This window comes from Odontesthes bonariensis, chromosome 5 (genome assembly GCF_027942865.1).
Source record: "Odontesthes bonariensis isolate fOdoBon6 chromosome 5, fOdoBon6.hap1, whole genome shotgun sequence".
Taxonomy (NCBI): domain Eukaryota; kingdom Metazoa; phylum Chordata; class Actinopteri; order Atheriniformes; family Atherinopsidae; genus Odontesthes; species Odontesthes bonariensis.
This window is the reverse complement of record NC_134510.1, coordinates 19,832,835-19,844,841: the sequence shown is the minus strand read 5'-3', so window position 1 is coordinate 19,844,841 and position 12,007 is coordinate 19,832,835. Positions and strand designations below refer to the sequence as shown.

General features: G+C 41.8%; 1 protein-coding gene across 1 annotated transcript; it reads right to left on the bottom strand.

The window, feature by feature from the left end:
- Positions 1–23: 23 nt before the first annotated feature.
- tmem158 (transmembrane protein 158) lies at positions 24–1,628 on the bottom strand. The gene has a single exon (XM_075465168.1). It carries the CDS (start codon positions 1,323–1,325, stop codon positions 612–614), a length of 714 nt encoding a protein of 237 aa, XP_075321283.1. The 5' UTR covers positions 1,326–1,628; the 3' UTR covers positions 24–611.
- Between the last annotated feature and the right edge of the window lie 10,379 nt (positions 1,629–12,007).

Sequence of the window (12,007 nt, the reverse complement as noted above, 5' to 3'; positions counted from 1 at the left end):
AATATGACCAGCTAAAGCCTAACTGTTTTTTGTTTTAATTTTATTTAAACTTTTGGAACATTAATACAAATAAACACATAATGATGTACTGATGACTTTATAAATCTAACAATATAGGAGTTGAAACTGTCTGTGTATATCCCGATCATAAACAACATCTATTTGTCAGAATTTATTGGAAAAGAACCTTTTACATTAAGTTTGGACTGAACATGATTATAAGTTGGGTAACAGCACACTTTTCGCTTTCAGTGCAAAAGTCCTACACATGGGAAATATAAGGCAAAGAACTGTCTAGAAAGATTAAAAACTATACAAACACAGTTTAAAGAGAAATTTTTGCACAGTTTACATTGACATAATCTATAGGAAGGCCTACAAGGGTATACAAAACACATTGGTGTTGGTCCCAGTATAGATTACTATTGGCTAGTACAATAATCCTTCATACTTTACCTTGGTTGTCCTAACGTGGAGGAGGTGTAAAGGATAGAGAACAACCAAAACTTTCTCAGAATCTCCGCAGTCATTCATTCGTCCATGTGTACAGCTGAATGGCTACAATTATAGTATAGGCAGCACAGGCTATGATTATAATAAAGATTTGACAGTTATCTCGGTCTCCTCTGCTCCATCCCGTTGGGCAGAAATCCTGCAATGATCGGGACTGGCCATATGAGAGCAGCAACACTCCACACGATGATGACCAAAGTCATGAAGCAAGCCACAAGTGTCGACTCGATGGGCTTTCTGTTCAGCCTCCAACTTTTGTCCCCCTTCAGCTCGTCGAGGCTGAAATCCACGCAGCAGAAAGTGACCTGATCCCCGGTCTGCTGGCCCCTCAGTCTGCCCTGACCAAACCTCCGGTACCGGGACATCCCGCATCCCACGCACAGTCTCAACTCCTGCTGACCTCCGGTGACCCCGAGGTGCTCGATGACCACGGGCGAGATGGCCCGGTTGAAAGCCGCGGAGAAGAAAGCCCTGCCGTGGTTGTTGGTGGTGTAGATAAGCACATCACACTGGAAGCCGAAGCTGCTGTCCCAGCGGGCCATGAGCGAGGTGGGCAGGAGTCTGTTGACGCTCACGTTGCATTGGAACTGAGTGGGACCGATGGTCTGCGGGGGAGAGGCGTCGGGCGAGGCTTCGCTCTCCTCCACGGACCTCTTGGAGAAGCGCACGTCCACCTCCAAGTTGGCCAGGAACCTGTTGGAGGAGTTTATGGGCGGCAGGAGGAGGTCTTCGTCGCTCCAGCTTTGGCATGGCGGGAGAAGCGCCGCCACCGCGGACAGAGCCAGCAGGAGAGTCGGGGAATTGTTCAGCATGGCACAGGGCGCGTCTCTCCTGCTCGCATGGTGCTGTGACGATACGCAGGCGACAGGCAAGATGTGCAACTGTTTGGAGATGCGAGTGATTTCTTAAATCTCAGCTCCCAACAGAAACAATAAATTCCAATAGAGAGGTCCGCAGTCTGTCATATGGGCGCATCCCCCTCGGTTTTGAGATTTTCCTCTCTCTTGTTCTCCAAATGCGCCCTGTTTGTGCTGAGCAGGAGCAGCAGACTGTGCGCTCTCAGCTCTCTGCTCCGCTCCTGCTCCGTCACTTCAGGTGTGAGCACTGAGCACCAAAACACAGGGGAGTGGTGAGAGAGCCCTCAGTGCGCAGGGACGCATGCACGGCGCACACCGTTCAGTCGGTATAGTATACAAGCTTAATAAAACTCCCAATTTTCACGATTTAAGAATTGAATTCCTCCAGTTTTGGGGTTAACAAACGGTAGAAAGACCGCCTTGGTTTGCTATCCGATTTAAATGACGTCTGTCCACGAATTTCTCACTGAAAAGGCAAAATATATTATTCACGTGGTAATTAAACTCTTTATTCCAATTAATTTAAAAATATATATATTTTTTTTTACTTCACTCAGTCTGCTTATCTGAAGGTAACTCGCAGGGAAATTAGCAGGGCCAGAGCCAGCTTTTTAGAAAAAGAAAGGTCCCAAGTTCGAGCAAATTTTTGATATCCTTCTGACCAACACTAGCCCCTTTATTCTGCAACCCAGACTTAAACAAACTTTCTAGTAATTTCTTCAGGGATAGTCTTTAGGAATACTTCTCCAGGCTGAAGGAAGAAGCTCTTCTATTGGATGTTGGCTGCCTTTTGCTCCGTGTTCTGTCAAGATAATCCCACACTGCTTCAGTAATGTAGAGTCACACACTTTGGGGAGAATTCATCACTCCGTAAGACTTGGTGCCAGTGATTTTCAGTCAAGTTCTTTGGCCATTTGGCATACCTCAGCCTCACCTCCCTGTTTCCTTCCCTTAAGGAAATCGAAAACAGTCAACTTGCTGGGTGAATCTATCTAATCTGTTAACGGTACCACGTACAACTCAGAATACAACAGAGACCAGTGTAAACTCCACAAAGCTAGCCTTACTTAATATTAGATCTCTGTCCAATAAGTCACTGTTAGTTAATTACTTCATAATATCACACAATTTAGATTTTCTTTTTCTGACAAAAACATGGTTAACAGAGAGCACAAGTGCTACTGTTCTTAATGAAACAGCCCCCCCAAACTTTAGTTTTATGGATAAATGCTGAAATGGGAGGAACGGTGGGGGGAAGGTGCCTTATTTAAAGATTAAGAAGATCCTTTATTTGTCGTGCATACACACAAAATTTGTCCTCTGCTTTTAACCCATCCAGGTTGGCACCTGTTGACACACACATGCACAGGGTCACACTCTCATAGAGTCTAGAGACAGATGCCAACCTGGAGAGGTGGGCAGCTGTTTGCAGCGCCCGGGGAGCATGGGGGTATGGTGCCTTGCTCAAGGGCACCTCAGTTGTGATAAGGAGGTGGATGGACACCCCTCCAGCTGTCAGTTCCACCAATTTTTTGAGTGACAAGAGTGGGAATTGAACCTGCCGGTTATTGGACGACTGACGCTAACCACTGAGCCACGGCCCCTTTTGAATATCTTAGTTTTATTTTAGAGGGTGTTCCTAAAATCCTGTTCTTAATCATTTACACATCTCCAGGATACTGTGCAAGTTTTATTGATGAATTTTCTGAATTATAGTCTGTTATTTTGACTGATTTGAACCATTTTATCTTGACCGGGGATTTTAACATTCACATAGATAACATGATGGATGGTAATGCCAAAGAATTATTTTCTGTGCTGGACATGTTTGGTTTGTGGCAACATGTAACAGAACCTACCCACCTTCGAGGTCACATTCTGGACCTGGTCATTTCTAAAGGTGTTGATATTTCTTCTGTTGACTTGGCCTTGTCTGACCATTTTTGTATTTTATTTGATTTATTTGTCACTCAAAATGTTCAAACAACCAGCTTCTCAGTTAAAAAGAGGTACATCAATGAGAAAACAAGTGCTCAGTTTAGTGAGGCCATAGCTATGTTACCAATAATGAGTGCAGAGTCGGTTGAAGGACTGCTGGATCATTTTGACTTGAAAATTTTGAATGTAATGGAAGCTGTTGCACCGATAAGAATCAAGAGCACCTTGATCAAACAGAAAACCCCATGGAGAAACACCACTACGGTCAAAAACCTGAAAAGAGAATGCAGGAAAGCTGAACATAAATGGAGGAAAACAAAGCTTCAGATTCACTATGAGCTGTACAAACAAAGCCTGCGTAGTTATAACAATGAGCTGTGCAAGGCCAGACAGCTGCATTTATCTGAAATGATTAATAAGAATGTCAACAATTCTCGCACTCTGTTTGCTGCCATTAAGCCACTCCTAAAGAAGAGAACTCTAGATGCCTCTATGATGAACAACTACAGACCTGTCTCTAATCTCTCTTTTATATCCAAGATTATTGAGAAAGTTGTATTTAACCAGCTCAACGACTTTCTGAATGAAAGTGGAAGTCTTGATAACTTTCAATCAGGCTTCAGACGTCATCACAGCACTGAAACAGCTCTGGTCAAAGTGTTAAACGACATCAGGTCGAATACTGATTCTGGTAATGTTTCAGTCCTGGTTCTGTTGGACCTCAGCGCTGCGTTTGATACTGTAGATCACAGAATCCTGTTGCACAGGCTGGAAAACTGGGTTGGACTTTCTGGAGCGGTCCTTAACTGGTTCAGGTCCTACTTAGAAGGCCGGAGTTATTTTGTTACAATTGGCAGCTATGAATCTGAGCGAGTGGCCATGACATGTGGAGTCATGACCCCAGGGTTCAATTCTTGGACCTCTTCTGTTTAACTTGTATATGCTCCCTTTGGGTCAGATATTGCAGAACTTTCACATCAATTTTCACAGTTATGCAGACGATACACAACTTTATGTGTCTCTGTCACCGGACGACGGCAGCCCAGCAGACGTACTGTGTCAGTGTCTGGAGGAAGTAAACACCTGGATGAAAGAGAATTTTCTACAATTAAATGAAGACAAAACTGAGATCATTCTGTTTGGTAGCAAAGAGAAGAGGGTCAGCGTTGGTAAATATCTTGAGACTCGGGACCTTACAATCACTGACCAAGTTCGTAACCTTGGAGTGTTGATAGACTCAGATCTGACTTTCAGCAGCCACATCAAAGCTGTCACCAAGGCAGCTTTTTACCATCTCAGAAACATCAACAGAATTAAAGGTTTCCTCTCCCAAAAAGACCAGGAGAAACTCATCCATGCATTCATCTCCAGTAGACTTGATTACTGTAATGCTCTTTTAACTGGACTTCCCAAAAAGAGCATTAAACATCTGCAGCTCATCCAGAACGCTGCTGCTAGAGTTTTAACCCGGACTAAGAGATCTGAACACATCACAGCAGCTTTAAAATCTTTACTCTGGCTTCCAGTCAGTCACAGAATAGATTTTAAAAGCCTGCTGATGGTTTACAAATCCCAGAACGGTTTAGGCCCAAAATACATCTGTGATATGTTCAGAGAATATAAACCCAGCAGAGCTCTTAGATCCAAGGACTCAGGTCAGCTGGTCCAGTCCAGAGTCCAGACTAAACATGGAGAAGCAGCATTTAGCTGTTATGCTGCAAACAAGTGGAACAAACTGCCAGTGGAGATTAAACTTTCACCAAATGTAGACATTTTTAAATCCAGGTTAAAAACATTTCGTTTCTCATGTGTCTATGCATAAAATCTGCACGGTATCTTTGAACTTATCTGGACTGTTGCTTGTTTTTAAATTTATTATAATTATATTATTTGTTTCTCTTTATATTCCTTCATGTATTTTTAATGCTTCTTCCACTCCCTGCTGCAATGCTTTTATTTTATGTAAAGCACTTTGAATTGTTTTGTACATGAAATGTGCTATACAAATAAATTTGACTTTGACTTTTGACTTTAAGAATGGCTTCTTGACAGCCAAACCACCAGCTGACAAAATGCTGGTTTCTAGAACAATGCAGGATCATTGCTCATGAGAGGATATAACATTTCCTGTGGCTGTCATATGGTTTAACAGGAAATGTCAGTATCAGTTACATATTTTGGTTTGCATATTGCTCTCTGAAAGTCCATAATGTGGGAACACTTTGTGCAACCTTTACAGAACGTCTCGTCTGGTTGTATTGACATTTTTCTTTGGTTGCAGGAATGTTCCCAAAAGTTTGTTTTGATTGTCATAAAATTATAAAAAAAAATCTGTTTGACACAAATATGGGGGAAGTGTTTTCTCACAGCAGAGCTATCTATTGCCTCCTTGTGAAGAGGATGGACACAGAAAGCTCCTTGTAGTTTCTAACAATGTGGAAGCAGTTATGAGTCCTCTCTTAGGATTTGTATGTATAGTGAAAGTGTGCACACTAAAGGCCTGTTCATGATTCTATATTTAGGTTTTACTGATTGACATTAAAATGCTTATGGAAATTGAATGTTCAAATCCTTAAAAGCATGCGCTATCCCAGTATCACCTGGTGGTGCTAATCTAAATCCATAATTTTCCTCCATTGACTATCCAAAAGCAGATGGGTAGCACATGCCTTAACCTTCAGGATGAAGTTGATTAATCTCGATTACACCGATATGTTCCAGCCATGCCAAAAAGATATATTTACTCTTGTGTTTAAAGCCTTAAAGAGGACAAAAGCATGGCTGCATCCCAAAAGTAAAGCTAATGCATGATCTTTTGCGAGCATTCTTTAAACGTTTGCTTAGGTAAGAAGCTTTATTGTCATTGTACAAGAATACAACGAAATTGCGTTTGGCAGCATCTCTTGTAGCAGCTATGCTATGTTTATGGTTCTTGTTAATCTAACTTTGGATGAACCACAGATTGAACAGAATGAACAGTGAATGTTCTGTGCGTGTTGCAGAGGGATGACTAAAAAATAAACAGCTTACTGACAGAAACAAATGGCAAAGTTTAACACAGGAGGTGAAACAAGGGGTGTTTAATATAAAAGAAAAGTAATGTGTTTTTTTTTAACAGTAAACCTGTGAAACTCTTGTTGTAGACAGTTAAATCAACATTATGCGCTTGCAAATGAGAATCCTTTGACATTTAGGGTATTCCTATCAACATGATGAGGGACTGCAATGTTACATTCATGGTGTCCAGAGGATGAACCCTCATCATTTTAGGAAGCAACTAATAAAACAGGAGGTAAAAGTTTTGTGGAATTTGTCAACAGGGAACAGATTAGCACATCTGACAGTCCCAGTTCTCGATGTTGTTGCTGATGTTGATCATTTGTGAATTTATCGCACACATTCAAACTCCTTTTGAACTAAAATCGCTTTAGCAACTCTTATCGTTTCCCGTGGTGATACGATCAGGTAAAATCTCAATTTGGACATGAAGCCCCTGTCCTGAGGGGGCGTTGCAGCCTAATTAAGAAATACAAATAGAGGCAGCCAGTAAAGAGGCTAGAGTTCTGTAAAAAAAAATAAGATACGCTTTAAATTTTGTGAGTGTCGATATATATGTATCATACATTTAGGCTTCTGTCTCTGTAAAGCCCACTAAGCTGAGGGACGTGATAGGATTTCAGTTGACTGCTGCAACAAGGTCACACCAGTGATTGTGACATTTCATTTGACTGATTGTGCTAAGAGATAAGAAGTTAATCTGCATGCCACGCAGAAAAGATTAACTTCTGAACCTTTATTTAGTCAGAATAGATTCACGAGCTTCGGCTGTATCCACTGTGCAGGCGGCCCCACCGGAGCAGCAGGGGTTTGAGTGCTCTGCCCGAAAGCCCCTCATCTGTGGTGGTAAAGAATACTGCAGCTATCTCACTTGAGATTTGGCACATCGTTTGTCACAAACGCTCAAAATGAACCCAACGTATCTGCATGTGCAGTAAAAGATATGCAAAGTCTCTCGAAATGTCTTTTCTTTTCTTTTTTCTTGACAGGGTAAGAGTCATTTGAAAGCGTTTTCCCTCCCATTCAGTAATAAATTGTATGTGAGAATCTGTGGTGTCACAGTTATACACCACTTTCTCTCCAATTATACAAGGCCACATTTCATACAAAATGTTCCCAATGCGAAAGGCAGCCAGTTATCGTCCATCTTTTCTTTAATTCAGTCATAAAACTAATGCACTTCACAGGACTAGTTCCTATAGTTACCTACAGCATAGTGAAATAATGTAGGGGAACTGGAAAGTCAGCGCTGGTGGGTTGAAACTTAATCTCTGTTCAGTAATATCATTACATGGTAGAGCCTGTAATTCAGGAGATTGAGAACAAAAGTAATGAATTCAACTTATGACACTTTTCTTCTTTATAACTTTTGTCCTCCATCTCGGTTTTCTGACTCGATCTAAGAGCAACGATTTGACGAATTTGGCTCAGTTGCTCACATTTGAAAAAATATTTTGTATTTCAAATGCTATCGTTTTAAACTTTTAAATGCTTTCAGCTGCCACCTGTAAAAGATGTCAAACCAAACAGTCCATAATCTCTTCACATGTGTGTTGACCTGCTTTCGGCTCCGTGAGCCTCCTGTGTGTTGGTGCTCGTGTCTCATGGGGAAGTGCACTCAGGGGAAGTCCAAAACATTCATAAACACGTGGCTTAAACAATCTCCTGTGCTGCAGCACCAGGGATGTTTGTACACAGTGTGCATAATATGTCTGCTCTATCTGATACTGAAGAGCACACAGCCCTCTCTCCCATTGCTGTCCTGCCCCCCTTGTGTTTGTGTTTCAGATCCAGCACTTTTTTTCACAGACAGCAAATCCAACTACAACTGCAGCTGGGGACACAGCTGCAGTTGGTCTCATCTGAACAGAGCTCTGATAGTAGTTTAAACATTAGGACTTGGGGGTAAACACCTGGTCGCTTTTTGGCAAGGAAGGTTTTGAGAAGGATTTGGCTCAGTTCACATTGAGCTCGGGGTCCAGAAAACACCCCGATGAAGCCAGGATTGAGTGCTCTCATCCGCTCACCCTTCAAAAGTTTTATACATGTATGTGTATGAATAAGGATTTACTTTGAAATCGTTGTATTTCTTCAATCTAAATTTTAAAAAAATGCTGTGTTCGTGTAAATGAAAAGAGAATGCAGGGATTTCCAAATCTCATTAATCAATATTTTATTAACAGTACAACATAGAAAATGTGTCAAATGTTGAAAGTGGGATATTTCGCTAATTCACAAAAGATATCGGCTCATCTTGAACTTGTTGGCAGCAACATCTCTCAATAAGAAGTTGGGGCAGGGCCATGTTTATCACTTTGTTGCATTCCCTCTTCCCTCTGCAAGTCACTAAACTTCTGGGAACTAATGAGAGCAGATGCTGGAGCTTTGGGAGAGGAAAGCTTTTCCATTCTTGTCCGAATTAGGATTCCAGCAACTCAGCAGTCATGGGTCTTTTTTGTGTTTCATGATGTGCCAAATGTTGTCAATTGGTGAAAAATGTCTGTTGCTCTAAACCCTGTATATACCTTTCAGCACTGATGTGCATGTTACAATATAATATAATGTATTCTAGATGTTATATTCAAAGTCTTTGTAATCAACATTATTTTGAAATTACTAAAAAATTTGTGGATTTTTTTTTTTTTTTTAGTAGATTGCCAGACCTCTGCCCATCTTTACTGCTGAGAGACTCTGCCTCTCTAAGGTGCTCTTTTTATGCTAAGCAATATTACCGGCCTGTTGTCAATTAACCCGATTAGGTGCAACATATTCCTCCAGCTTTTTTTTAGCATCACTTACTTTTCCAGCTTTTGTTGCCCCCCCCCCCCCGTGTCAACTTTTTCATGATGTGTTGCTGCCATCAAATCGAAGATGAGCTAATATTTCTCATTAGGTTTTTAAAAAACATTTAACTCAGCGTCCCAACATTTTTTGAGTTGGTGTTGTATTACTACTCTTAGTGGAGTTGAAGTTGAATTGTTTTTTTTTCCTGATTTATAGTGTCATAGATGTTTTTCATGCACTTTCATACTTCTTGCTAAATTCGAACACAAGAAGCTTAACAAATTTGCTGCACCATTGCGTTTATTCATTTAAAGTTAATCTATTGTTCTTATTGTGTCCATCCTGCAGAAGACGTTTTAGGTTATTTTGAAATTAAATCACTGGAAGTTGAATCAGTCAACGTTCCATTTTTTTTTCCATTTCTTCTGGTTCTTGTATTCTAAATGCCATTTCAGCTTTAACTCGGGAATTGATTATGTTTTTGAGCAGTATACGCTTCCTTACAAATATAATATAATGCATCAGAAACAATAATAAGCTATTGACAGAATGGGGTCATTGACCAGGAGGGCAATTGTGATGAATTATGCTGTTTCATCTTTGCAGGCTGGGATATATGAATGCTACTTGGGAAAATCTTTTTCTACAGTGCTATTTAAATGGCGTAATTTGTTGCAGAAGCCTGCTTCTTTGTATTTGATGTAAGCTCCAGCCGAAGGTAAAGACGCTTTGGCCTCAATTTGCACCTGAATGCCCTCATCCTCTTGTCTCCGTTTAATTGTGACAGCATATTCAGCTGGACGCTTTTGCTTGAAAACAATCACCCAGTTGTTTGCTTCTCTTTTTGCTCACTCAGATGTCTCTCTGGTGCTCAGAAACACTCCCACACGTCCCCAAATGCAGGTCCCTCTGCATCAGATATGCTCTTGACAATGTTCTGGTGAAGAGAGCAAGGAAATGGAAATTACTTTCTTGTTCATTAATTATGCTATAAAAATGTAAATTGCTTGGATGACAAAAATGCAAATGGACTAAGATAAAAGTCTCCTCTGCTGGAGGAAAATGTATGAAAGATTCATTTTCTCAAAATATGGCTCTTTATTCTGGAAACCAAAAGCAGGATCTGCAGCAGCTCCTGATTGGCTCAGACAGGTTGGTCTGACCCACCAACTCGAACACACAACCGACTTAATTAGAAGCTGAGGATTGGGTTGGTGCATCCTCAAAGCAGCAGCGTTAAATCTCTTGTTTAACATCTGAGCTATCCCCTTGTCTGTCTCCAGAGGACATGACATACCCCCAAACACTGCCAGAACATATCACCACGGCAACAACAAGAGTGGATTCCTTGTAAGCAGCGTGCATTGTAATGAAGAAATATCCAGTTTGTTTTGTTGGCAATAATGATAATGACGCTAATAACAAAACTGTCATCAGAGCAGCCGACAAAATTCGTAACAATGCCGTGTTCATGTGCTGTGAACGTTCCACGGGCAGCAGGCCTGAAGTTTTTATATCAGACAGCATATTACCATCTCAGGGTAAAAAAAAAAAGCTCACAGTTTGCAAAGAGCTTGAGACAAAACATAAAATGCTGGCAAACATAGAGCACAGAGTAATCACTAGGTGCAGAACCAAATCAAATATGTCTGTTACTGTAAATGCAGGCTAATTTATCAAGAAAAATGACCAAAATTGGCTTTTTGAAAAAGCCTTTTTAATATATCACTTACAGGGTCTACAGAAGTGTCCTTCTCTAATTCAAAGCGACCATCATACACACTAATTTCAGATTGAGACAAAATATTTTTTTTTGGAGTCACGTGGTATTTTAAAAAGGTGGACATCTACTATGCAAAGGAGGCGTACTGTCACATGCTACTCAGTGGCATCGGGAGAAGTGTCATTGCATAAAGTGGTATTGGGTAAAGTGACATTTTGCCTCAGGATGCAGGTTTTCCACTGAACCTCTCTCGCCCTGAGGTAGATGAGTTAAACAGTCTGATGGCCACAGGCAGAAAGGACTTCGTCTGGCGTTCAGTCTTGCACAGGGGTGGAATGAGTCTGTTGCTGAAGGTGCTTCTGCGCGACGTTAGCACCTGGTAGAGAGGGTGAGTGTTGTTTTCCAGGAGGCTATGCAGTTTACACAGCATCCTCCTCTCAGACACCACCAACAAAGAGTCAAGCTGGACCCCCAGGATGGAGCCAGCCTTCCTGATGATCTTGTTGATCTTGTTGGCGTTTGCTGCCCTCAGCCTGCTGCTCCAGCACACCAAACCAAAGAAGATGGCACTGGCTACCACCGACTGCTAGATCATCCTCAGCATGATGTTACTTACATCGGAAATCAGGAAATAGAGCTGGCTCTGACACAGCCTCCGTGTTCTTGGCCCAGTTCAGTTTATTGTCCAGGTGTACTCCAAGGTCACTTAATCCTGGACCACTTCCACAGTCTCACTGTTGATGGAAATGGGTGTGGGGGCAGATTTCCTCCTGTGGAAATCCACCATCAGTTCCTTTGTCTTGGTGGTATTTAGATGCAGATGGTTAGTCTCACACCACCCGACGAAGGAGTCCACAAGACAAGACTCAGAGTGGAACTGGAAGTCAGAGGTGTACAGGGTGAACAAAAAAGGGGAGAGAACAGTTCCCTGTGGGTCCCCTGTGCTGCTGACCACAGTGTCAGACACACAGTCCTGCAGTCTGACATACTGAGGACGACCCGTCAGATAGTCTGTGATCCAGGAAACCAAGAGGGGGGGTCCACCTGCATCGCCGTCAGCTTACTCCGCAGCAAGGCAGGACGGATGGTGTTGAACGCACTGGAGAAATAAAAAAAACATGATTCTCACAGTGCT